General features: G+C 54.7%; 1 protein-coding gene across 2 annotated transcripts in view; it reads right to left on the reverse strand.

The window, feature by feature from the left end:
- Positions 1-27501, reverse strand: part of ARHGEF17 (Rho guanine nucleotide exchange factor 17) — a 58724-nt gene extending 31223 nt beyond the window's left edge. Inside the window, exon 1 of one of the 2 annotated variants that reach the window (XM_043580301.1) lies at positions 23817-27501. In XM_043580301.1, the coding sequence (XP_043436236.1) occupies positions 23817-27029 (3213 nt within the window). In that variant the 5' untranslated portion in view covers positions 27030-27501. The remainder of the gene's footprint in view (positions 1-23816) is intronic. The other variant, XM_043580300.1, reaches the window with a different exon arrangement.
- Positions 27502-27843: the final 342 nt, after the last annotated feature.

Raw genomic sequence — 27843 nt, forward strand, 5'->3', positions numbered from 1 at the left:
CTACTGGCCCAGAGGAGTCCAGCTGGGACTCCACCCTCAGCAGCACTAGAAAATCTCACCACTCTTTCTAGAAACTGACCCTGATAGCTGACAAGAGGTTCAAGGTGGCAGCTCTCACTCCCTGTGCTGGGGCTCAGGGCCAATTTCTGGCTGATGAACTGTGCCGGCCACCTCTCAACTCAGAAGAGACACCTCCACCCACTGCACTCCTGAGCCCCTCCTGGGCCTCCAGGAATGACGTGCATTCCCCACAACCTTGGTGGGGTCTTACTTTTACTACCAGCTCCTGTTTAGTGAGGTGCTGTTCCTCATGCATTATCTCATTTAATCCTGACACCAATCCTCTAAGTTATGTATAATATTACCTCCATCTTAAAAATGAGTAAACAAAGCCTCCAAGAACTGAAGCAACGTGCCTGAGGTCAAGAAGTTGGACATGGCAAAGCTGGGATTTGATGCCACGTCAAGTGACTTCACCAGGGTCACAGAGCACATAAATGAGTCAAGCCAAGCCCAGAATCCCTTGAACTAGGTGGTGACAAGCTGTATTCTCTTTCCTGGATGATTGGCAACAATAGGAGACATGGAAATAGGAGGAAGGTCTCTCTGTGTCCACCACCCCCACCACTATAAGGTCCAAAAAGGCAGAGACCAGGTCTCTCTGTGTTCATACCTGTGTCCCTGACATACGCTAGGTGCACAACACATATGTGTCAAATGACTGACTCGCTCTGTGACTAAGCAGAGTTGCTCCCCAGTCTGGGATCAGGTCCCCCTTTGTAAACAAATGAGGGAGGAAGGAGGGTTCAGGTGGACTCTAAATTCCTCACCACGCTCCCTGAAGGAGGTGGTAAGTGAGGTCACGCCAGAGACAGCCAATGGACAGCCTGGCCATCCTCCTAGATTTCCTGTGCCAGGCAGGATTCAGCCTTCTGGCCTTAGTGAGAAAGCTTGGGCTCCAGAACTGCACTTTTGCCAGATACCCACAGATGGCAGCAGAGGCCTGCATGGCAGAGTCTGTGGGGCATGTGGTTTGAATTTAACTGGTCTTTTTTCATGTGGGTTTTTTCCCTTTATTCTTCTCTGCCCTCCCCCATCGCCACTTAATTTCAAGAAGATACAGCTGGACCTTCCAGCTTGGGAAGGAAGAGTTTCTTCACATCAAGGATAATGGCCGGAAGCAGGAGGTGGGGGGTAGGTGGATAGACAGACTCCAACAGATGTGAAAAACATCTCTTGACCAGCTAAGAAATTCTGAATTTACTCATTTCCAGGGCCTGAGAGGCTAGACTGTCATCTCCACTTTTCAGGTAGAGAAACTGAAACCCAGATCTTCCGGGACCTACATCTGAGTCTGAGAGGCCAAGTTGGCCCACTCTTGGCGGCCAGGGGTGGGGAGCAGGGATACCATTGGGAATCTAATGAAGCCTTAGAGCAGGATTTGTTAAATCTGGCAACCCTAGCTCCCAGGAAATGCACCCACCCACCCCTGCGCACACTTCTGCCCGCAATAGTGGTCTGGCCTGTGGCCCCAGTCCTAGCTCAGAACCTGTGTGTGAGATTACCTCCCAGAACCCTCTCCTCTGAGCTTGATAAATTATTTCACTCAAAATGTCCAAACCTTGCACAGCATAGAACACCGCACAGGGATTTGGGCCCCTATGGTCTGGGTCCAGGGCTGTGACTTTCTAGCTATTGCAAACATTCCTTCCCTTCAGCCTCAGTTTCCCCACTTGGAAAATAAGAGTGAACACCTGCTGCACAGTAGGTGCTCTGCCAAGGAGGGCTCCCCTCCCTCATCTCCACCCAGTTCTCTAGCACACAGGGAGGCTGGGGTAAGGGATCGTGGGAACGGAAGTTATCCAGTGTCTGTTTCCAGACCCTCCCGCAGGCTCCCTCCCTCCCTCGAACCCAGGCACAAGCTGAGGGGGGAGGTGGGCTCCATTTGTGTGTGTCTTCAGGGTGGGATGGGGTGTCCTGCCTCTAGAGCGGAAGATGACTCACTGGGCTGTTGGCCAGGCACCCTGGGAAAGGCCAGGCCAGCCTCAGGCCAGAGCCCCAGGGAGCTGAGAGGCAAGGAGGAGGGGGCAGGGCCTGCCTGAGTTGTAGATATAATCCTGGGGGCTCTCAAAGCCCGGCAGACAAAAGAGGCAATCTTCCCCACTTACAACGGTGCTAGAAACTATACTCGGACCACCAACGGCTCAGCCTGAGAAGCTTGAGGTGTTATCAGCTCCTACCAACCTACTAATCTGATCTCTTCTAGGTGTGGATGGTGCTGGAACAAAGGCAGAAGTGCTTCCTCCCCTCTGGAACTTGCAGACTTCAGTATCCATGCCTAGAACAGAGTCTGGCCCACAGTAAGTGCCCAGTACGTATTTGTGAATAAGTGAATGAATGAAAGTAAGTTTCTGTGTAATGAATGTGAACAGCAACCTTAGAATTCCCATGTTCAAGCCTTCCTTGAAGGAAGGAGCCAGAGACAGGACCATTCCTTCTCATTCTACATATAGGCAAATGTGGCTCAGAGAGGAAAGTGTCTTGAGATCCCCCAGGGCAGCAGGCAGTCAGCTGAGGCTAGAACTGGGCCCTTGGGGCTCTTTCACTAAATCTTGTCCAAAGGGGCCCAACCCACTGGGAGGCATTGAGGCCCCAACCTCCCCTGCCCCTACCCTATTCCAAGATCCAGGGGACACCCCAGGAGAGGAGCAAGTTCCATTCATCAGTCACTCTGGCCCTAAAGTACACCCTGTGTACCCTGACCCAACCCAGAGCCCAGGGAAGCTCCTCCCATCATACTAGGCAAGCCCAGGGTGGTCAAGATGCCCAGAGACGGTGAACACGGTCTGTTCAACAATCCCTCCACCCCAGCCTCCAAGGGGCTGTCACTGGGTCTGGGCCATGCTGGTAGAAATGGGCTTTAGCTTGGGCTGACCAGCGGCTTCCAAGCCTTGCTGCTCTGTATCAGCAACTAGTGACCAGTCCTAATGCCTGGGCAGCCACAGTCACCCATGTGTGCATGTGTATGTGCATGCACACGCAACAGGATTCACAGCTGGAAGTCAGACTGAGACAGGTCTACCTAGGTAGGCTCCACTGTCCCAAGCCCCCAGGACCAGGACTAACACTCCAGGAAGCTGTCCTGATATCCCAGATCTGGTGACTCCCCTTCTGTTCTGAGCAGCCTTGTGCTTCTGGAGTTGCAGCCTTGCTCTCCTGATACAGATAAGTGGCATCCATCATCCAGCACTTTACAGTTTACAAAATGCTTGCAGAGCCTAATCTCATCAGATCCTCACAGCAACTCAGGGGGGGAACCAAGGCTCAGTGGGGAGTCATAACTTGCTCAGGTTCTTGAGGTGGCAAGGCTGGGGCTCAAATCCTCCCCTCTGCCACTAACCTGCTGTGCCTAGGACAAAAAGAGAGCAATAGCATACAAATAGAAGTTAATCTATCTGGAGGTGTTCCTTCATGCTGTTTACAAGTATTTATTTTAATCTGCAGCTAGGCCTCCTGGGTGGGCCCTATTGTTACCCTGCTGTACATAAGAGGAGATGGGCACAGAGAAGTTAAGGACTGGGCTCAAGGTCTCATAGCAGACAGGATTTGTGCCCACAGGGCACCCCAGGGTCGGGATATCCACATCTACTCCTCGGTGCAGGAGAGGAGGCATCTTCTAGTCCAGGGAATAGCAGCAGCAGAAGAGGACAAGGATACTCACCATGCCTTCTTCACAACAGCGGGAAGTGACCACAAAGCTGTGTGAATCATGCACTTATGGAGTTCTTTAAAATGCCACGGAGAAATGTCCAGTGTAATATTAAATGGAAGAAGCAAGAAGCATGCATACTGCACCATCCCCACGTTACAAAATATACATACACAGACATACATATGGATGTATATGTACATATACAGAGACTACACTGTGCTGGTGGCTGCCCCAACCTCCAGGAGGCCCACAGCTGTGCCACGGTTTCATCTATAGAATACAGAATATAAAGGGCTTACTTAGCACAGTGTGTGGAACAGAGCTCTCAATAAATATTGGATGGTTATGAATAACCAGAGAACCTCAGAAGGCAAGTCATCTCAGAGGTCAAGTGGACCAACCCCCTCCCGGGGTAAGCATCCCCTGGCAGTCCTTGCTTGCATAACCCCAGGGCCGAGGAGCTCACCCCCTCCAATGGTACCATGGTAACTCCTTCCACAATGGGGCAGGTCTGCTTGGAAGAAAGCCCAACATGGGCCGGGCCCCTTAGTCCCTAGGCAGCATTAGCACTGGATGCTGGTGACCTGGGGAAGGATCTTCCATCTCCCATTCTAAAACCTTGGTCTCAGACCCTTCATGGGGCGATTCTCCAAGTGCAAGTTTAGAAGAGGCTTTCTAGGTGGCTCTCTTGTCCCCAGCCCAGGTGACCACCTCTGTCCCTCCCACTGTGTCTGGGATAACAACAGAGTAGCATTTGCTGGCAGCACTTTGTGCCTTTTCCATTTTCTCCTTTGGAAAACAAATGCGAAACCAGCTGGGTCTGACCTCCTCCCTACCCCACCCCCAACCCCTCTAGTCCCCCAGGGGCGGGAGGCCCTCTCTGCCTCCTCCCTGGACAACAGCCTGGTAGAGAACCCTGAGAGGAGGGGCCCTGTGAGCCCACTGTTGCCATGGCAATGGCAGCCCTGGAATTTGACCACTGGGGCCCAGGAGTGGGGGTGGGGAGTTGGTACAGGCCGTGTGGGGGCAGGGAGGAGGGTCCAGAGGCCCAAGATAGCCAAAAAGAGCAATGGCAGGGCAGGGGTCAGGGTCCCCTCCATGGCCTCAGTTTCCCCATCTGTAAAGGGGGAAGAGGTAAGGACTTCAAGCTCTTCCCTCCCAGCTCGAACCCAAACTGGAATCTGGGTGAGGGCCAGGGATGGCAGAAGCACACCAGGCAAGTCCAACTGCCCCTTTTGATGGATAGAGACCCCAGCGGACAGGGACTGGCCCCAGGTCACACAGCAAGTCCAGGGCAGTACCAGGAGTAGTCCCTAAGAGGGTGGTCTGTCCCTCTTTCTCCACTGGAGAGGACAAGGATGCCTGCTGCATGGTGGAGGAAAGAGGACCTCCATGATATGGCTACAGCTGGGCTGGGCCCCCAGTCCTCAGACAACTAACTGACAGTGTGCCTGCCCCAGCAACCCTCAGCATTCCTGGATCCGGAAGGCTGGCAGAGGGCCTGCCCCCCACCCCTGCCTGCAGTGCCAGGCTGCAGTAGGTATTTTTAAATGGGTGCCCGCCCCTCTCTGTCTTCCTGCCTGCCCACTCCAGGAACACTGTCAATTCTGCTGCCAGCCCCCCACCCCCTCCACTTCAGCCCAGCCTCAGTGGGTGCTGGATCCATGGCCACCACCCTCTGTGTCCCTGCCTTCAGGACAGTCCTTCTTGCTGTCCATCTCCTCCCTCACAGTCAGCCCTGGGTTCAGGGTGATATCCAGGGCCCCTTCGGCTATACTCTAGGTATACTCGAGGCCCAGAGAGGGGATGGGACTTGTCCAATGTCATACAGCAGAGATGAGGCTTTGAGAATGCTATGGCACCAGCCTATGCCCCATCTCTGTCTATCACATTATACTCCTGTTGCCCCAAGCCCTTCTCACCACTCTGCCATTGACCTTCAATAGCTATAGCCTCCGGCCTTCACACCCACCTGGAAAAGATACTCCAGTTCTGGGAAGAAATAGAGTTGGAGCCATAACTCACACTACACACCAGGATAAATTCCAAACGGGTCAAAGATTTAAATGTAAAACAAAACAAGAAAACATAAAACACCAGAGGAAAACATGGGGAAACTGCTTTATAACCTTGGAGTGGGAAAGGCCTTTCTAAATGTGACTCCAAATACAGAAGTCTTAAAATAAAAGCTTGATAAAGTAGACCACATAAAAACAAAACCTTCTGCATGGTAAAAACATACCATAAACAAAGTCAAAAATCAAGTGACAAATCTGGAAAAAATATCTACAACTCATAACCCAGAAAATAATAAACCCCTTAATACTTTAAAGATTCCTAGAAATCGGTAAACAAAAGGCCAACAACCCAAGAGAAAAATGGGCAAAGGATATGAACAATTCATTGAAAGAGAATCCAAATGTCTCCTGGACATCTGGAAAGATGCTCAGCCTTACTCACTGTAAGATAAATGCAAATTAAACTACCCTGAGATACCATTTCACCTCTCAGACTGGGAAAATACTGCAGGTCCCACTTAGTGAGGCTGTGGGGAAACAGGCTTCTTACTCTGGTAATGGACCCCTCTGTAAAGCATCAAAGTCATAATCATATACCTTTCATCCCAGCGATTCAATCCCTAAGAAATTGCTCTAAACATACGCCAGTTCAGGGGCACTTGGGTGGCTCGGTCGGTTAAGCGTCTGACTTCCGCTCAGATCGTGATCTCATGGTTTGTTGGTTCAAACCTCACACTGGGCTCTGTGCTGACAGCTCAGAGCCTGAAGCCTGCTTTGGATTCTGTGTCTCCCTCTCTCTCTGCCCCTCCACCGCTCTGTCTCTCAAAAATGAATAAATGTTAAAAAAAATTTAGGGGCGCCTGGGTGGCTTAGTTGGTTGGGCGTCCAACTTTAGCTCAGGTCATGATCTCATGGCTCATGAGTTCGAGCCCCACATTGGGCTTTGTGCTGACAGGTCAGAGCCTGGAGCCTGCTTCAGCTTCTGTGTCTCCCTCTCTCTCTGCCCTTCCCCCGCTCACTCATGCGCGCGCTCTCTCTCTCTCTCTCAAAAAATAATAAAAATTAAAAATAAAAAAACCATTTAAACATATGCCAGTCCATGTACAAAATAACCTCTGAAGAAGCTTGTTCACTTCAGCACTATTTGTAACAGGAAAAGACTGAAAATATCCTAAACATCCTTTAATGCGTGGCTAAATACAGATGTGGTAATCTGTGTGATGGGACACCACACAGCACAAGAAGAGACTGTGGAAGCTCTCAAAGCACTGATAAAGCAAGATCTGGGAAAAGATCTCATTAAGTAGACAACAGTGTGAACAGTGTGCCTCTTTCTGTGTGGAAAGAGAAGGAAAGACAGTGCATTTGCTGGTATTTGCATATAGAAGGATTCCTAAGAACTAATAACGGGGTGTCCTGGGTGGGACAGGGTAGGTACTAGGCAGCTGGTGAGAGGTAGACTTTTTACCTTTTCTTAAACAAGTTTATGTACTTATTTTGAGGGGAGAGGGGCAAAGAGAAAGAACCCCAAACCGTGGCAGCGTGGAACCCAACGCAGGGCTCATGAGATCACAACCTGAGCCGAAATCAAGAGTCAGACGCTCAATCAACCGAGCCACCCAGGTGCCCTGACTTTTTACCCTTTTTGGTTTTTCTTAACCATGTGACTATAGTATCTATTCAAAATATTAAATACCTACATTGAATTTTTAAAAACTTCACCTTATAATCTGGCACCTGCTGCCTGCTCCAGGCTCAGCTTTGAACAGCCTTTGCAACCCTCATCTTCCTTCTCATCCATCAAAGGCTTAGCTTTGGCCTTTTTCTCAGAAACTGTCCCTTCTGTACACCCCCTCCAGAGTGTGGACTTTCTGGGCTCCCCCAGCCTCTGGGCAGCAGCCTCTGATCACCCCTGGGCACTGCCCTGTGTTTCCAGCCTACGCACAGGACCAGGTCCCAAGGGGGCTCCCGGTGACTAAAAACAAGATGAAAGAAGTGGTTTGCTCTGGGACGCTGCGTTGGAAGCCTTTGTCTTTGCTTTCTCTCTTCAGTTTCCCAGGCGGTCTCCTCTTGCACAATTCCCATGTCACCTGTGGTCTCATACAGGACACGTTCCCTGCCCACCTTGCAGCCAGAGAGGAAGCCCCTAGCCCTTTCTGCTGAGAACTGGCAAATTGCTCCTTTAGCGCCCCCACGCCTCCTCAGGTTGAGTGACATCAGGGCTAGGCTTCCACCCAGCCAAAGCTTGGAAATGAGGCCCCAGCCTAGATGAAGGACTTGGGGCTAGAACTTGCTGGGCAGCCCTGGCAATCCTGTCTCTCTCTGGGCCATAGATACTGACTGTAAAGTGAGATCATCCATAGGCAACTTTATAGCAGGGTAGGAATTTCTGCAGGGAGAATCCAACAGATTCCCAAGCCCACAGACCCCCACCCCACCTCCACAAAGCCCCTTAGCTCTTTTCCTATGGCAGCTGCCTGGGGGGGGGATGTTTTGAGCCTCTCCCAGGGAACTCAGCATGTCCCCCTCCCCCACAGATGACTCTCTAGGCTATTCTTGGTGACCCGATCCACTTCTCCCCATCCCTGGGGCCCTTCCTCAGCCAGGCCAGGCCAGGCCACCTTCTCTCTCCTTCCAACTTTATGATTTCCCACTGATCCCCTGTGGTCAGTGGTCCAGCCCAGCCACCACAGTCATTATCACATTTAATTTTCACAAAAACCCTATAATGAACGTCATCATCATCATCCCCATTTTACAGGAGCATAAACTGAGCCACAGAGGGATTAAGTACTTGCTCACAGTCATATAGCTAAGAGGAAGAGCAGGCTTTGAACTTAAGCCATCTGGCTCCAATATATATATATATAACCATTTATACCAACACAGCTGGATGTAGGATCAAGTGTAAGCACTCAGGTTGACCCCAAACACTCTGGATGAGCTGGCCCTTGCTGACCCATCAGCATCAAGTCAAATTCTACCCACCTGTATCATACTCTGGTTGCATGATGCTCATGCCATAGTAATTCCTCCAACCCATCACACTCTTACACACCAGGCCTTGGCATATGCTGGTCTCTGCAAGGTGCATCATCCTGTCTTTATGCTTGGCAATTTCTGACTCATCCAATGTTTTTGATGGCCAAAGAAGTGGGAGCCTAAGCTGTGTAGCAGGCCAGGTAGGCTAGTGCCCGAGATGGGCCAAGCCTGGTTTCTGAAGGGCCTTGGATCTGCCAGGCTCAGAGCTCAGGCTTTCTCCTGCCAATGTCTGTTCACATTTCCTTTTACTCTGAGCTCTGGGGGAATCTTTCCAATTCTAACCTAAATTACCTGCCCGCTGCCTCCCCCTGTCCCCAGTCAGTGATGGAGCTGGGCCAGACAGCATTCCCATACTGGGATCATGGCTAGCTGCTAACTCCTACCCCCCTCAAAGGGCCTGTACCTTCCCAGGCAGCAGCAGTCAACAATCAGGGTCTTCCCACCATCCAAAAGGTCATCTTCCCCATCAGGTAGGGCCCAGCCCAGCTCTATAGGCCCCTGCTGGGGGACATTGCCTGCTCATAGGAGCCCCAAGGTGGGGTGCTCCATCATCCTGGATACTTCTGGAAACATGGTCCCAACAGGGTTTGTTCCTTCCCCGGGGAGCTTGGCTGGGCTGAACTTCTGAGCCTCGGAGGAGGCTCCCTGAAGGGAGAGGCTTGTCCTGCTTGCAACCCCTATGCCAAGGCCCATCTGCCCCAAACAGAGGCAGCCTCTGCCTAAGTCCTAGGGGGCTCCATGGAAGACATGGAGGGAGACGTGATCAAGAGGGCAGACATGCCCCCACCTTCACTTAAATCAACCAGGTTCCAAGCTGACCTGTCCTATAGAAGAAGGGGTTCCACTATTCCTAAGAGCTTGGAAATACTTCCCGGAGATGAACCCCAGACTTTCAAGGCTGGCCTTGTAGACTCCCCAGGACCCACCTGACTTCTCCAAAAATCAGGAGCTTCCATGGCACCCTAGATGCACCATTCCATCACAGGCCTCTCTACCTTCCTGGTTCTCTCTGACTGAAAGGCCTGGCCTCGTTTCTGCCAGTCAGTCCTGCTGGTTCTTCAAGGCTCCAGCCACATTAGCCTCCCTGACCCTCACCCACCTTGGTCTCCTTCTGATCCTCAGTTCTCAGACAAGGCTCCCCACCTCTTCCTGGGGTAGGAACCTCTTTCTGTTTGTCCTATAGCCCACATGCTAACCCTGCCCATGTAGGTACCAGTGGGCAACAATGGAAATGAATTTTAAAGGTTACCCTGGACTCTCCACACGCATTACCCAGGCTGATTCCAGAGTTAATTACCAGGGCTAATTAGAAAAGCCGGGGAACCTGTGTACTCCACCAGTGACAGTGAGCATGTGGGTCCTCCCCCTGGGAATGAGGTCCCACTCCAGGCAGAAAGTGGGCTGAGGCCCTCTCCCCATTCACTTGGTTCTGGCATCCACTGCACAACCCAGCTCACACGTTGGGCACTCAGGGGTTGGGGTTTCAGTGCAGAGATGAATTGCTCCGTCTGCATCGCCCCAGAGGGATAATGACTATTTACATTACTTGTTAAGCTGACATCTGGCTGCCCGTATCTACTCCAACTTTGCTGTCATCAAAGCTTGCTCCAGGGAAGGTATGAGAGGTTCTCAGGCTGGGTCCTCACTGCTGATATCTGCATAAATGTCTTTGGGAATACAGAAGTCTGCTAGGAATTGAAAAGAAATGTGTGTGTGTGTGTGCGCGCGCGCGCATGTATGCCTACGTGTTGTGTACCTCTGCTTTGCCGATGCTGGGATAGGTGGGGGTCTACAGTCAACTCACCCCATGGCATGTGAATTGTTTGTTTGGGTGTGTAATCCCCTTCTAAACTGCAGGATCTGCCAGGACTCCTCTCTGCATTTCCACCCCAAGCTCAGGGTCCAACGCTGGGTGGTTCTTCTCCAGCACCCATGGCCCAGGCTTGGCCACATGGAAGGTGGCCCTATGACTCAGGGGAGGAGGTCACAGTGCTGCCTGAGGCCCAAGAGTTAAACTCATGGGACAGGGCTCAGGGCTAGGGGCCCGGAGGGAGACAGGGGTGGGGGGAGGCGGCCTGGGCTGGCTGCGGGTCCGGGCCTCTCTGGGCTCTTTGTCCAAATATGGAAGGTTTTTTTGTCTCCATTTGAGTCACGCCGGCCATGGCCCAAGAGATCTGCTTTCCAGATACTGCAGGCGGGACCGCGCCAGCGCTGCCTGGCCTGCTCCTACCCACCCCTCCTTCCCCTGCCTGTTGCTCATCTCAGCGCCCTTCCAACCCAGAGCTTTCTCTACAAGCAGGGAGCCCTGCACCCACCTCAGCTGCACTCCAGCACCAAGAGAAAGGTCTCTGGGCAGGTGGTGGGAGGAAATACTCATTCCCTCTGCCTGCCCATCACCTCCTCTTGCACCCCAAGGGGCCCTCATATGCAAGTAAGCCATTCAACTAGTATTTACTGAGCAACCACTATGTGCTAGTTCCTGGGGCTAGGACTGTGTGCTGCAAATCCAGTCAGTGGGTTTCCTATGTGCAAAGCGGAATCCACTCTCTCCTCCCACATAGTCACCTTGGTGATGGCACCACTGCCCACCCAGGCAGTCCTGACAGCCAGGAGCCTGGGTGACGTTCGTGGATCCTGGAACCTGATTGTCTGGGTTTCAACAACAATTCCCCACTTAGTTTCCCTAACCCAGGCAAAGTACTTTATCACGCTTTGCCTCAGGCTCATCTAGAAACAAGGATGATAGCACCTCCCCACAGGTAGTTGTGAGATTGAATGAGTGAATGCATGGAAAGTGCTCAGACCAGTGCCTGGCACACAGGAAGAGCTTGACAAGCTTTGCTACCACTACCTGTGACTCCTCAGCCATGAGTCGCACCATATTCAGTCAAATACTGTGGGCTAGACCTCCTAAGACTTTCCATCCACTTCCTCCTTGATCTCCCTGCTAAATTAGTCAAAATTCACTCCTGCAGCATTGGAGTGAGGCCAGGCTAGCCTCCAATACCACCATGTCTCTCCTTCTGAGCTCTGTGACCTGAGCTAGGAACCTCACCTTTGCTGGGCCTCAGTGTCCAGTTCCCCCCTCCTACCCCAACTCAGTACTGGCTTGGGACAGCACCCTTTGCCCATCTGCCAGCTCTCACCTGCCTGGATGCTCAGGCCTGTGATCCCTGGGGCAGAGCCAAAACAGGGCTGGATCTAGGGGGTGGGAAGAGCTCCGAGTAGCCTGGGAACTCCCCAAGGGCAGGGCCCAGCTCTTCTCCTCCTGCCTTCCCCACTCTCTCCATGACATTTATTTAATAAATGTGTTTTGATGCCCGGTGTGCCAGGAATAGGAGGGTTTGGCAAGACCAGAACCATGCACTGGGTTACGGGATGAACCAGGGGCTCCACCCACATCTCTACACCCCAGAACCTTTGAGTTCTTTCGTCCTCCGCCCCCACCCCCCCGCCCCGCCCAGAAGAAAGGGGTTGCAATATCTGTGAGTGGAGCCGGGGGTGGTTCCTGATACTTAGGCTGGGATGCCAAGAGGACACCTCCCTATTCAAGGCCCTCTTCTGAAGGCCTGGTCCTGGCCAGGGGCCTCTGTCTGGCTCGGTCAGAGGCAGGGAGATATAGAGAAGAGACACAGCCAGAAGGGGCGAGGCTGGGGGAGGAAGGCTGGGAGGACAGAGAAGGGAGGAGAGAAGAAAGCCCAGAGCTCCAGTAAGGGAAAGGCCTGATGTAAGAAGTGGACAAGGGAGGAGGTCCTCCGCAGCCCAGGCCCTGGGTCCAGGTGAAGAGGTGGGGCAGGCAGGATAAGGGCTTGCCCCGCCCTCCTCCCTCCACCCCCCCCCCCCCCCCATCTCCTCCTCTAGCCTTGGGGCCAGGCCCAGGACTATTTTTAGTGCGGGGCTGAATTTAGCTGTTCCCTCGGAAATTCCTCACCCGCCCCAGGCAACGCCCCCGCTGGCCTTGGGGAGAAGCCTGAAAGCTCTGGTCCAGGAGGAGGGGAAAAGAGACCCAGGCGCAGCAAGGAGCTAGAAGGGTACTTAGGCATCTGGTGAAGAAACTGAGGCCCAGATCAGGCCCCAAATCTGAGTTACTCCTCTCCCTACAGCCTGCCCTATTCTCCAGGAAGGCCTCTAGGACTGCAGGGCCACAGAACAGCACTTGTCTTGGAGTCTGGTACAAATATCACAAGGATACTTTGTCTCTGACTGTAGGCCCCACTGTAAGCACTGCCAGCAAGATGGCCTGCCTGTCCACACACCAGTTGCTTTACTGCCAGCTCCCGAGAGCCTGCACAGTCCAGAGCTTTCCTGGAGTCCACCACATCTAGGATTCCCACTTGACAGATGGGGAGACTGAGGCTGAGTGACTGGTCTTGGGTTATAGCTAGCAAGGCAGCACAGGCCTGCCCCTTCTCCCCATCCCCCCAAGCTCCCTACCCAGGCCACTCCCAGAAGGAGTGGGATTGGGGGTGTAGCCTGAAGCTCTGCTGTTCTCTGGTGACCCCACTGAGAAGCAGGCACTTCCGCTGCAGCAGGAGGGACTGAAGTTAGATAGGACGCATACGGGGCACAGCGGGGCACAGTGGCAAAGACCTGAGCTGGCTCAGAGCCCCCTTACCCTTCTACAAATGCAGAGGAATGGTCTGCTCTGCTCAGATGACCCTGCATTCTGTTCCACTGCCACATTCTCTAACTCAAATAAGGGAGATGGGCCCCACTACTCCCCCCCCCACCACCCCAGTTTCTAATAGGGCCCCTGAGCCTAAATTTAAATTGCCAGATTTTACCTCCAAATTATCTCCCTAGTCATCCTTTTCTCTCCATCCCTACATCACCTGTACCCCTTAGCTTGGGCTTCTCATCACCTGCTTTCTCCAGTCCATAACCAGAGGATGTTTTTTAATGTGTCCATCTGGCACTGCTCCTCCTTAGCTCCTACGCTTTCATGGTTCCCCACTGCCCACAGGACAAAGCCCAGGTCATTTAACTTGGCACCAAAGGCCTTCAACCTGGCTCTTGTACACACAGCCTTTCCCTGTGTGCTCTGGTCAGAGACCTTTCTGCAGACATGTATCGAGGCTTCTTTTTCCTGCCTCATTTAGTCCAACTCCCTAAAATGCCAAGTGAGCCATGCCACCCTCCCCCTCAAGAATTCCCAGTGCCCCCTTACACCCAGCAATCCAAGTTTGGGGTTGGAACAGCAGTGAGGTGCACAGGGCAGATTGCTGCTCCTGGTCTACTATGGCTCAACCTTGGACAAGACCCCCTCCCCTTGCTGGGCCTCAGTTTCCCGTCGCCTCTGAATAATGCTAGGGTAAGGGATGGTTAGAAGACATCGCTGGTTTCTAAAGATCCTTCCAGGCAGACCTCCTGGCATTGAGGGCCCTGTCCCTATTCTTCTTCTTCCTGCCTCCTAGCCTACCAAGAAGTTGGACATCTCACCACTATGCTCCACACCAAGGAGACAGGGAGAGACAGAGGGGAACAGTGAGGAACCAGAAGTGAGACTTCAGTAACACAGGCAGCCAAGAAAGATGGAGTCAGTAAGATTTTTGAGGGGCTGGGGGGGGGGGTGCGGGGGGGAAGGGTCCCTTCCTGTCCTACCACCCCTTCCCTTCCACATCTGCTCCTTGACCTTCAGTGCCCTGTCCTGGGAAAGGACTGGATGTTTGTTCAAGGGGGCTCAGGGGGAGGGGTCTCAACAGTCCCAGAAGGCCAGACTGTGAGGCTGGCTGGCAGCCAGGACCACCCCCCCCCCCTCCTCCAAGCCCGCCTCCCTCCCTCCTGCTCCATGCTGCTCTGGGGCAGGGCCTGCTCACCCCCTGGGAACCAATAAACAGGAAACAGACACCAACCTGGTGCTTGCTCCCTCAGCCTGGCCCCCTCCAACACAGTTCCCCTACTGGCCCAGGACCTGCCCCGCCTCTCCTTGGCCCCAGAATCTCAGAACCAAGAAGTAACCATCTCAAATGTACAAACAAAATCAAGCTAAGAGGTATGGACTCCTGGAAAAAAACAGAATCCTTCATCCTGAAACCACAAGATTCTACACTCTTAACTGGCAATCTCAAAAGCACATGCCCTTAAAGTGGCCACAGTTCTGAGAGCTTCTAAATCTAGGGTCCTGGACTGACAGGGCAGGCAACTAAGGCTCAGAGCTGAGATACAATGACTTGTTAGTTTTCACTCAATGAGTGAGTTAGAGTCAACTCTGACATGTCAACCCTTATCAGTCCAACCCCAAAGCCCACCAGGCACATAGACCCTCAGACCCCCTGGCTTGGAAGGGCTGTGAACCCTGCTTCAGAGGCAGGTTCAAATGGGTCTGGGGCTCTGACCAGAGAGGACTCTGGCTCTGTTAAGCCTCCCAGTTTGGAGCTGGTGGTAACAAAAGAAGAGGGGGAGCTGGACTCCACCCAAATGCCCAGCCCCTCTCTCTCTGCCCACCTGCCCCCTCCAAAGTCCCAGGCTACTCGGCCACTGACCCTACCCAGTCAGGACCCTAGCTGCTCTCCTGTCCAGAGCTCTGTCCTCTGCTTCACGGCTGGAAAGAGATGCTGAGCATTCCAGAGTCAATGTCTATTAGAATCTTAGAATCCTAACATCTGAGCCTCTCAGTCATGAGGGAAGGAACTAACACTTCTTGAGCACCTACTATGTGTCAAGGCTTCTTGGCATGATTTCATTTAATCTCAACAATAATCCTTGGGGGAGTGAGGGGGCAATGCAGAGGAGTCTGTAAATGCTTGCCCTGGGTCTCAAAGCCAGCCTGGGGGATGAAAGGATCTGGGCAGTGCTCCTTACCCTCCACATACCATGTTCTGGGAAGCACCTCGGCCTCTCAGGCCATGAAGGAACCTGACAGATCCTCTGGTCCAACAGCACCAGGTCACCAATCCCCAACATGGAGCTCCTGGCACACGAGGTGAGGGAGCTCTTCCTCATCCAAGGTCACTTAGAGCAGCCTGACAGAGATATAATTCCCACTCCCTCCCTAGACCCTCAACTTCCCTCTTTGCCTTGCCTCTAAATTCTCTGCTAACTGCCCTTCTTGGAAGCTGCTTCATCCCAACTTTTAGTCAGCAAGCTCAGGGCCAGCAACCCCTAAAAACCAAGCCCATCCATAAGTGACCCACTTTTGTCCCTCTCCCACCAGGCCAGTGCTCAGCCAACCTCTCGACCCCATCCACCTCAGGGGACTAGCACCCTTGTTGAAAAGTGTTGGTAAGCAGGGATGATGTCCCAGCTTTCCCTGTGTGTTCCTACTGTCCATTAAGGGTCTCAACAATTGACTGCAAAATGAATGAATGACAATTGACAAATGAACATCGGAAGAAATGAATGTACAATAGATGTAGTGGGCCTGTGGTCAGAGGCTCTGCCTCATGCCCAGCACCTACGGGGGATTTGGTCTCAGGAACCAACAGCCTGGCCCCTCTGTCCACCTGTTGTGGGCAGAATAATGACTCCCAAAGATGTCCATGTCCTAATCCTTGGAACCTGTGAATATGTTACCTGTCACAGCAAAAGGGATTCTGCAGATGCGATTAAGGATTTTGAGATGAGGAAATTCTCCTGCATGATCTAAGTGGGCCGAAAGTAATCACCAGTGTCCTTATGAGAGTAAGGCAGGAGGTACAGAGTGAGAGAAAGATTTGAAGGTGTGATGCTTCTGGCTTTGAAGAAGGAGGAAGGGGCCACAAGACAAGAAATTCCAGCAGACACGATAAGCTGCAAAAGGCAAGGAAATGGGTTTTCCCCTAAAGCTTCTAGAAGAAACACAGCCTTATTAACACCTTAATTTTTAGCCCAGTGAAACCCATTTCTTCTGACCTCCAGGACTGTAAGATAATATTTGTATCATTTTGAGCACTAAATGTGTAGTAATTTGCCACAGCAGCAACAGGAAACCAATATACCACCTGTCTGCCAGCCTAGACTGGAATCAGCTCATGTCCCTCTGACCTCAGGTGCCTGTGTAGATTCCGCACGCACTCTCTCCCTGCCTAGGGAGAGTCTCAGAGCCCGGAGACGGCCCCATGCCCTGGACCAACTTTTAAAATCCCGGCGGCAATAGCATCACCCCAGACTAAGCCCCCCAGTTTGCCTCAAGTGTGGAGAGAGCCTCATCTGTGTGTGTGGCGGAGCCTGGAACAGCAGCTGGTGGCAAGGAAAAGGCCTTGGGGGCTGGACCTGGTGAGGCCCAGCCCCACTTAGCCTCAGTCTCCTCAGCAGCCTAATGGCACTTCAGTCTACAAACTGGGATCTACTGAGGAAAGCTATTGCCCCTGCCAACAGCCCTGTGGGGAGGTTTTATCCTTGTGCCCAAGAGCATGGAGGAATCTGTGGCTCTGGTGGGAAGGGACTTATTTAAGGCCACACACCAGGAAAATGGAGAGGCTAAGACCAGAATCCATCTCCTGACCCCTAGTGCAGCCTCTATGTGCTACCAAGTCATTCTTGGTGACCTCCCACAGCTACTGGAGGGGGAGGTCATGGATGCCCCTCTTGGAGCTCAGATACCCTGGCTGGGGCTCCAGGCCCCTGCATGTCATGGGCTGGGGCTCACTCACTGCCCAGGGCCCAGCAGCCTGGCAGTTTTCCTCTGCCTCAGTCCACCCCTGGAATGCCCCAGAGGCTTAGGGTGGAAGTGGGGGGAGAGGATCAACTCCCATGGCGGGGCCATTGGCTCCAATAGGCTCTTGCTTCCCAGGAGACCCAGAGCCCCTGTTTTAGGGCCTGCCAGCAAGGCGCCAGGCTGCCTGGGCACATTTCCCAATAAGTACGCCAGGGCTTCAAGCCTTTCTGGGAAACATGGGCTCCCCCTTCCCCCACCCTAACACAGCCATTCCAGCCAACTCTGCTCAGTGGGAACTCTGTGGGGCCAACGTATGGCCTGGGAGTCAGGATACCTGGGGCCAAATCCCATACTTGAGCCACAGGGCATTTAGGCCAACCTCTGTCCACTCTGGGCCTGCTTCTTCATCCATATATTGGGACCATGGCAATGCCCACCTAGCCGGAGGACCAGATGGGGTGGCATGAGCTCCCGGTCTCAGGAAAATGCAGGCTGGAGCTGATGGGTGTCCTGGTGGCTGTAGAGGAGACACCAGTGGGATATGGCACTGTGGCCGTCGTCACTACGGCCCTGTGGTGGTTCCCCTCTCCTATGTTTTGAACCAAGCCAATGTAGGTCTTCAGGGGGCAGTCAGTGCAGCCTACAGCCCCAGTACACCCTGGGGACTTTATCAACTTCCCCCTCCCCACCCTAATCAACCCCTCACACACTGCGCAGCAATGGGTGCCACAGTAGCTCTGTGTTCACTTTGAACGCTGGGATCCAGTCCCTCACAAAACCCTTTGGGCTGCAGCAGAAACCCACTACCCCACCACCTCTGTCCCAGCCTAAGCCACCATCAGCTCTCACCCAGATATTCCAGTGGCCTCCTTACTGGCCTCCCTGCTTCCGACAGAGCAGCCAGAGCAGACCTGTGAAAGCCTAAGTCGGATCAGGTCACTGCTCTACTCACAACCTTCCCAAGGTGCCTGCCCTGTCTCACTTCGAGTAAATGCTGAAGTCCTCCTATTGGCCTATGAGATCTACCTCGACCCTGACCCACTTCCACCCTCCCTGACCTCTCTGACCTCATCTCCTACTTTGCTCCATCCACACAGTCCTCTGGATAACTTCTCAAACACACTTCTGCCTCGGTGCTTTTGCACTTGCTGTTCTTCTCTGCCCAGAATGTACTTTCCCTGAGACGGCTAGCTGGTCTGCCCAGAATGTTCCTTCCTTGAGACGGCTAGCTGGTTTGCTCTCTCACTTCCTCCAGGCCTCTGCTCAAATCTCACTTCCTGAGAGAGGCTTTCCCAGACTTCTTGATCTAAAATAGTACCCTCTCGGGGCGCCTGGGTGGCTCAGTCAGTTAAGCATCTGACTTCAGCTCAGGCCATGATCTCACAGTCTGTGAGTTCGAGTCCCGAGCCTGGAGCCTGCTTCAGTTTCTGTGTCTCCCTCTCTCTCTGCCCCTCCCCTGCTCATGCTCTGTCTCTGTCTCAAAAATCAATAAAAATATTTTTTTAAAAAATTGAAATAGTACCTTCTCCCTCTCATTCTCTGCTCCCTTAACCTACTTTCTTTTGCTCCCCAGCCCCTAGTGAGGTCTCCTCACTAGTCTGGAAGCTCCATGAGGCCAGGACTTTGTTTTGTTTGCTACTGTGTCCTCAGGGCCCCGGAGGGTGCCTGGTATGTCTAGGAGCTCCGTAAGTATTTGTTAAAGGGATGAATGCATTGCTCTATCATGGGTCACCCAAGTCTCTGATAGAAACTCCTACCACACACAACCTGTCATGTCTTTCCTGTCTCCTAGACTTTGCTCATCACTGTGCCCTTCTCCTCCTAGAACCCCTCCCTCTCTTCTCTGGCTATATAGATTCTTCCAGTTTTCAAGGCCAGGCTCCAGGCATAGCCACCTCTAAGAAGTCTCCCCTGCCAGCCCCCAGACCAGTTCTTCAACATCCTTCAGTCCCTTAAGTCTGCTTTTAGATTCTGAATGGTCTGAGTGTCTGGTTCCCCAGGCCTGGGAGTGCCTCCACCCCACCGTGGGGCAGCATGTATAGCCTGAGATCACAGATGGAAAGGAATGAAGCAGGAAGGGCAAGTCCCTACACTGGGAGGGTGCTGGGGACAGAGCCTCCCAAACCCAGCTGGTCCTGGAAATGTGGGGCTGAAAAATGTCAGACTCAACCCTGGTCCATCCCCCAACTCTTCCATTCTTGGTGGGGGACCCATTCCTGGACTGTACTCCCTCCAATAGTCCAGGGCCCTTAGGAAGGAGTCGGCCACGGGCGGGGGGGGGGGGGGGGAGTTGGGGGTAGGAGAGGGGGGAATAAACAGAAGAAAGGGACCGCCCTCTGCCTGCCCTCCCCATCCCACTCTCCTCTGGGTGACAAGACATTTAATTATAGATATTTGGTATCGCTCAGAACTCCAAATGTCCTAATTGCCTCCCCTCCCAGAACCAGTTTCCATGGAAAAATCACAGCAAAGAGCCAAGGAGGGAAAAGAGAGAACTCCCACCCCCATGGGTTCCCTGCCAAGGGGACACAGAGAGAAGGAAGGTGATGAAGGGCTGCAGCCGGGCAAGTCGGACAAGCCGGGGTGGGGTGGCGGGGGAGGCATGTCTGTTGGGGCAGGGGTTTGGTGCTTGGGCCCAGCTGTGGCTTGCCTTGCCGTGTGACCTTAGACCCAGTGTTCTCAGAACTGAGTCTCAAAGTTCGTTCCACTCCACCTCCAGGTCCCAGTGAATTAAATAACCACCGGGAAGGTGTTCAGGCTATTAGGGGTATGCAGGTGACACGCCCCAGGTACCCCCTGACTGTACGCCCCTTACTCAGATGGCAGGCCAGTCCCACCAAGAAACAGGGATCCCTTTGGCTCCTTCACCTCTAAGACATTGACATTCTAGGACTCGGTGGGAATCTAACAGTCTGCAATTCAAAGAATCCAGCACTGGAAGATTCTCACAGTTTCCACATCCGAAGAATGAAACATTCCGAGTATCTGGCATATAGTAAGCACTTAATAAATGTTAGCCACTGTTAACTGCTAGTCCAGTATGCTAAAATTCTGTGAGTCAATCCATCTAGGATTCTGAGACACAAGTCGTTTCCTGTTTCTGGGCTATAGTTGTCACATTTGTCAAATGTGTTCAGGTATCAGTACCTGAGGGCAGAAAGTTGGGCTACAAGACTCAGTACTTGAAGGCCAGGGTAGGGGAAGCACTGGAGTGAAGAGTCTGATCATCCAGGCTATTGTGGGTGTAAGTGGAAATGACAAGGGGTGTGGCAGGGCAGGGCACGGGGGCTCCAACAGCTCTGCCTGCTCCCAGCAGATACGCAAGCAGGTGTTCAGAGAACAAAATGACCACAAGTTATTCCTCATTCCCTGGGCTCCTAGGCTCTCACAGCTGTTGCACGGAGCTTTCTTTCTCTTCCAGCAACACTCCAACACTTCCTGTTTCCCTTGACCACTCTGCAGGCTGTCTTCCCTACAGAGCTTCGAGACCACGCAGTCTAACATCCCACTGTACAGATGGGAAAATCGAGGCCCAAGATGACTGTCCACGTCTCAGAGCAAGTTAGAGGCTGAGCCAGGCCTGGTACCCAGGCCACCTGCTCCCAATAGGGATACGCCATGCAGAGGGCAAATAGAGACTCTGGGCTGGGAGAGACCTGAGTTTGAGGGACTCCTCAAAGCCTGGGTTGGGTCAGGGGCCACCTCTGCCCCCCAGGGACTCTCCTGTTAGCCCCTGGCTGGGTTCAGCCTAGTTTCTGCCTCATCAGCAAAGTGTGAAAGCCTCTTCTCTTCCCTTCTCATTCTGGAGCTCACACCACACCATCCCCACCCACAGCCCTGGGAGCGTGACTGGAGCCCCAGGCCTGAAACAAGGGAACATTGTCTCCTCCATGGAGGCCAGTAGGAGGGGGTGAACAGCTGCTCCCCATCTTCCTGGAGGCAGAAGGAAGGGGATAGCAGAAGGGATTGAGGCTAGCAGATAGGAGAACCTCCAGGCTTTATGAAGAGGTTGGGGAATTAGGGGATGGTGAATCTCTTTTGAACCAATTCAAGTCTACCAGGTTATACTGAGGCTCAGAGTGCCCAGCCCTGTGCTCAAAAACCAGTAGGGGGCAGGGAGGAAGGGCCAGGCCGGTCACTGAGAAGAGCTTCGGGCATGGCAGAGGGGGGAGTGGAGCCTGTTTTTTCCCTCTCTCCTGCCCCCAGGGAGGAAGTGATCACACCAGCCACTCACTGTATAATAGCCTGCCAGACAGAAACCATTACCCCCATTTTACAGAAGGGGAAAGTGAGGTATAGAGCAGGGGTGTGACTGATCCTAGCCCACATGGGATCTGGAGCCTAGGCTCAAACTCTGCTCTTCCAAAGACAGACTCACTCGTTCTCTCCTCTACAAGGCAAGAGGGGACATCAAGCTGGGTCTACAAAAGTGGGAGGGCTAGAGTAGGTGAAGCTTTGGAGGCCCGAGAGAGGCTCTATGCTGGACAGGGAGAAGCCTGTGTTATGGACAGACATGGTGGTGGAGGGGGCTAAGCTTCTTGCCGAAGTTGGGTGGGACAGGCAAACAATATGAAGGAAGGCAGGCCAAAAGCCACCTATTCTGCAAAAACTCCCACCTCCTCTCTGGGTCTTAATGCTTCTTCTCAGGAGCATCTCCCCCACCCCCACCCCCACCCCCACCAGTTTCCCTGAGTCCCTTGGTTCATTTCTGCCTTCTTCCCTAATTTAGCCTTCAAGGCTCCCAGAGGAGATAATTATATGGGAAAGGCAGCTGGGGAAGGGGCCTGGGCAGGAGCTGCCCTTGCTCATGCCCTCCCCCACCCCTATGTTCCAAAGACAGCTGGCTCTGAAATTAGGGGCATCAGAGCTGTCCTACCAGGCTCCCTTTTCCCCACTCCCTGCCTGCTGGCTCTCTCTGTGGTCTCTGTGAGAGACACCAGAGCCAGGACCAGGGGGAAACAGAGACAAGGAAAGGGAAACAAAGAAAGAGTTCAGAGGGGCCGTGAGAGTGCTGGGAACTGGGAGTGACCAAATTAGTCCAGGGTTTAGGGTTTCCAGGCTCTTCACACAGGCCCACAACACAGTGGGAATGCAGGCCATGGTTGAAATAACCCTGAGCCATCCCCACACTAGGCCCAGAACCCAACACCCAGAATCTAGCTTCTAAGTCAGATGCCAGGGCATCATGACACCTAGAACTTATCTAAACCCACAGCCAAAACTCCAGGGACATCTGAAGGCAGAAGGAGAGCCCTCAGAAAGATTGAGTCCCCAGGGCTTGGGGTCTGGCAGAGGAAGGGGAAAGCATTTCAGTCACCAGAAAGGGGGTGGGGTGGGAGAGATGAGAGCTGGCAGGATGGCGGAACAGTGCTCCCACCCTGACCCAGAGAGGCAGTCCTGCCTGTGGGGGCTGAAACCACTCCCAAACTCTCTCAAGGCCCCTGTCTGCTGAGCTTCAGCAGCCTTTTCTCTGTCCCTGCCCTCCCCTACAAGCCCCCACTCTAATCAGAAGAGGTTCTGGCAGACCGCAGGCACCAAGAGGGGCTCAACTCCAACCTATGAACTGTCAAATTTGTGCAGCACCAGCTGGATGGAGATAAGTAGCACCTTGTCCACAATCCGTGATTTTACAGATGGAGAGGTTGAGTCACAGAGAAAGGCCAGGGCCACCAGTGTACTTTATGGAATCTTCTTTGCTCCTCCATCAGTAATGCTTGTACCTCTCCAATTCTCCCAGGCACAGGAACAAACCCACATTTTGATCTGCCACAGAAGAACCACATGAGGAAGTACAGACCTATGTCAGCTGTGGGCCCCAAACCCTAACATCCTAGAAAGGGGCTGGCCGATAGGGCAGTAAGACTCAGGAAAGACTCTCACACCTCCTTGGGTATTTATAAAAAAGAATCAGACAGGAATCTCTAAAACCAGTCCCTGAGAAATAGCTAAGGACTAGATTAAACCTTTTGGAATTATCACCAAGAATACCTTGAAGCAGACAAGAACTTTTAACATCAGCACCCGCACAAGCCTTTGGGGCCTGAGTAGACAGGAGCCCTGTGTCATTAACATTCTTTTTTTTTTTTTTTTTTTTTTAATTTTTTTTTTTTTCAACGTTTATTTATTTTTGGGACAGAGAGAGACAGAGCATGAACGGGGGAAGGGCAGAGAGAGAGGGAGACACAGAATCGGAAACAGGCTCCAGGCTCTGAGCCATCAGCCCAGAGCCCGACGCGGGGCTCGAACTCACGGACCGCGAGATCGTGACCTGGCTGAAGTCGGATGCTTAACCGACTGCGCCACCCAGGCGCCCCAACATTCTTAAAACTATCTGGGCATTTCCAGGACCAGAGAAGCCCCCTTAGACCTGGGCACCTACCTAATGAGCACACTCAAAAGGCTCCTGTGTAAGTCGGTGCATATGGCCCTTCTCTGGCCCCACCCCTAAAGCCCCCCACAAAGGACTCACCACCTGTGGCTTGCTGCAACACTTGCTGGCTGGGACAGGCTCATCTGGAGCCCTGGCTGCCTCAGGGGACTTGGCCTCAGCAGAGGGCGGTACAACAGGGGTCAAGCAAGGCATATCCACCGGTACTGGAGCAGGAACCTCACCAGGGTGGAGGGTCAGCATATACTGCTTAGTGACATCCTCGAGTGATGGTGCTTGCAATGTGGAGTGGGCTCTGGCAGGGAAGCCCATGGGCTCTGGCACAGCCACAGGGGGGCCAACGGAAGTCGGTGGCTCAGGTACCACAATAGGTGTGAAGGTGGCGGGCACACTCGCGTGGCGAACGTGTTTGGAGGACAGTCGGGCCCGAGACAGGCTGTTAGTCTGGTCCTCATTGCCTTCCTCTCTCTGTAGTTCCTGATGACTGCTCCGGGCTGGGCGTTTCTTGGAACCACGTCGGATGAGCCGTGGGGACAGAACATCAGCCAGTTTAGGGTCAAGGTGGAAGTCACGGTGGGCAGTGGAGGAGGCAGGTGGGGTCTTGGGTAGGGCCCTTTCAGACTGCGCCCGGCCCCTGGCAGGACTGGGCTCTTCTGGTTCTGCCTGCCGCTCTGCAAGAATGGGCTCACTGCTAGACGGAGGCAGCATGGGTTCAACTTCTCGGATGGGCTCCCCTCCAGGGCCCTCAAATCCAGGCCCAGCCAGCTCCCCACGGCGGCTGGGGTCACTCAGAGATTTCTTCTTGGGGGCTTTGCCAGCAACCCTGTCATCTGCCACACACCCCAAGGCACCAGGCCCCTGAACAATACTCTGAATAACTTCCTGGTAACCCTTGCTCTCTTCACTGCCCACAGACCAGTCACTGTGGCCACTGGTCAAGCCCTCATCCACAGGTGGGGTCGCTGGAAGTCCTGTCTTGGGGCTCAGTGAGCCCAAAAGGTTGCTATCCACAGAGAACCCAGAGGGCTCCTCAGAGGTGGCAGCCCGGTGGCGCTGTGGAATTGGGTCACTCAGAGACCTGTAGGCCTCCCCGGCCTCTCCATTGCTCAGTTCAGTCCCACCAGGGCCTGAAGGTGGGATTTTCCGTCTCCGGCGGAGGGCACCTGGTGTGGGAGGGGTATCAGGGGACACTAGGGCCCACCCTCCCAGACTATCTTCAGCCCCAGGGCCATGGTGGTTGGTCTGGGCTGAGGATGAAGAAAGGGGTCGCCACAGCCCTGTGGTACCCAGGCTGCAAAAAGCTGAAACAGGAGGCTCAGGGTCTGCCCCAATGCCCTCATCTGTCAGGCTAGACTCAGGGCCAGAGAGCTCCTCCTGGGACCGCTGCCCTTGGGTCATGTCTCCTGCCCAGTCAGGGCTTCCAGGGGGGATATCACTTCCATCATCCTGCTGGGCACCCATTCGCTGGATCTTCTCAAAAACCTGACGGGCCTCTTGCACATACTGATCTTGGACAACCAGGGGCAGTGGGTCCTCCTCGGCACTTGGGCCTGCCAGCAGGAGCTCAGAGGAGCTGGGCTTCAGGGCACTGGTGCGGGATAGGCGGCGGGCCACAGGCTTCTCAGAGCAGGTAAAAGACTTTGCCCTCCGCAGAGTGGCCGTCAAGTCTTTGAGTGTGGGCCGGGTGCCAGGTGACGCTGCTGACGGGCCAGGCATGGGCCCAAGTTGTCCGCAGGGGCCGCTTGCTGCCGGTGAGTCTCTGCCATCCAAGGGGCTGCTCCCAAGATCATTGGCGCGCCCACCGGGTTTTCGGACCCTCAGCTCTGAAAGGTCTGAGCGAAGGAAACTAAGCAGCGTCAGGGTCTCAGAGGCGATATCTGGATTCGACAGGGACTTCCGCTGCCGACTCTTGTCCAACTCCAATCCTCCATCTCGCAATGCCCTCGTGGTGCCCACAGGTCCCTTGGTGCGGGTTCGAGGCTGGGGCCTTAGGAGGAGACCTTCTCCAGCTCCAAAGCTAGGCGATCGATACATGCCCCAGCCTCCAGAACCCCGACTAGCCCATGGGTCCTCATCCTTGAGGGTCTCCGTGCTGGAATAACGGCTGCTACCACGGGAGCCTGCTGGGCTGGCTAGGTATGCGGGAAAGCTCACCTTGGCCACGCGGAAAGCTCCCCCCACAGTGTCAGACATGGGCCGCAGTCCCTCCTGAGGACCTGGTACACAGGGAGGCGAGCCAGTACCCCACTCCCGGGGTCCTTCTTCACTAGGGGCTCTTGGAGATTTGGAGGGCTCAGGACTCCTGGCTCCCCCTGCTGAGTCCATGCTGCCAAGATTTAACCCATAACTGTGTGGCCTACAGTCCTTATCCAAGAAGGAGCTTCCAGGCCTGGGTCCCGGCCTCCCTTCCCAGCGGTGGCCACCCTCACCGTCTTGGTCCTCCTCACTGCCCGAGGAGTGGCCTCCGTGGTAGGCCGGACTCTGAGCCCCGGGCGGCGGCGGCGGCGGGACCTCCTCTTCCTCCTCGCTGGAGCTGGCAGCCCGGCTGCGGCTGACAGGATAGGAGGAGGCGATGGAGGAGGAGCAGGAGCAGGAGGCCCGGGCCCCGGCCTGCGGTTGGGAGAAGCTATGCCAAGAATGTAAACCATCCGCCGGACGCTGCGCCCGCTCCTGTTGCTGCTGCTGCTGCTGCTGCTGCCGCTGCCTCCTCCCCTCGGTCCCTGGGCCGGGCAGCGGCCGCGCGGAACGCAGGCCAGCCAGGGGGAAGCACGTCCGAGGAGGTGGCGTCGGTGGCTGCCGGGGCTCCCGAGCCGGAGGCTCCCACACGGCACCGTCGGGGCTGGGCGTTTCCGAGGCCTCAGAGTCAGCACTGGGCCGCCTGGAGCCAGGGCCTCCGAAGAGCTTGCGCATCTCGGTGACGCTGGGCCAGGCCCCGCGCGCGGCACCCTCCGCCGCTTCTTCCGCGGCCCCGGGGGAGACGCCCCCGTCTCGGGCCCCTGAGTGGTCGTCGTCCAGGCGCGGCGCGTCGAAGCGCCGGGAGAGCTGGCGCACGGACGGCGAGAGGCTGCGGAGCGGGCGCGGCTGCGCGGGGGCGGCCGGGGGCCCCGACGCCAGTTTGGACACGCGCCGGGAGGGCTGGCCCGGGACGGTCGCGGCCGGCCGGCACGAGGCGCGGCGCCGCAGCCCGGAGGTGTCCGTGGCCTCCTCCCTCGGTCCGGGCCCGCCGCTCCAGCGTTCGAGCAGCTTGAACGAGACGCTGCGATAGAGCGGGGGCCGGGGCGCCCCGTCCGCCATGGTGGCAGCACTCACTCTGGGGGGGCTGGCCTCGGGGAGCCGTGGCCAACCCCCCCCCCCACGCCCTCGCCGCGAAAGGAACGCAGCAGCCGGGGTCCGAAGGCCTGGGTTGCAGCAGCAGTGTGAGGGGGTTTGCGGGGAGAGGGCGCAGAGACCCAAGCAGAGGTTTATCTGCTGCGGCTCAAGTTTCTGAGGCCGCGGGCGGCATCTGCTCCATCCAGCGCGGTCCCTCCCGCCTCAGCGCCGACCCCCAGGACCGGCCCCCTCTTCGGCCGGTGCGATTCGGCGCATCGCGACCCGGCCCGGTCCGGGCAGGATCCCAGTGCTCTGCTCCTCGGCTCCGTGCCCGCCAGCCGGCCTGCCTGCCTCCCCTCGCGCTCCCGCTCCGGCTCCCGCTCCCTCCCTCTTGGCTGCTAGCTCCTCGCTCCCTTTTGTTGCAAATAAACTTTGTGGCTGAGGAAAGGGGGCGGGAGGCGGGGCCTCGCGCCCAAAAGAGGGGGTGGGCTCCGGTCGCGCGCGAGGCTGGGAATCGGGAGTTAGGGGGGAGGGAATGGGGAGGAGCTGAAAGAGAAACAAGACTGCTTGAGCACTTGCAGACCGAAGTAACCCTCTAGAGGAGCCCCTCTGGAACCCAGCAGGCCGAACTGCCCCGCCAAGGACTCCCTCCGGCACGCGAAAGCTCTCAGTGTGGTCAGATCCTCTGACATACAGCCGGGGCTGCGCCCCCACTGCGGTTCAGACGCTTTTGTGTGGTAACATCTTCTGCTCAAAGAAACCCCAACATGGCAACTTCCGACCCATAAACTGGTACACA

Source organism: Prionailurus bengalensis, chromosome D1 (assembly GCF_016509475.1).
Source record: "Prionailurus bengalensis isolate Pbe53 chromosome D1, Fcat_Pben_1.1_paternal_pri, whole genome shotgun sequence".
Classification (NCBI taxonomy): Eukaryota; Metazoa; Chordata; class Mammalia; order Carnivora; family Felidae; genus Prionailurus; species Prionailurus bengalensis.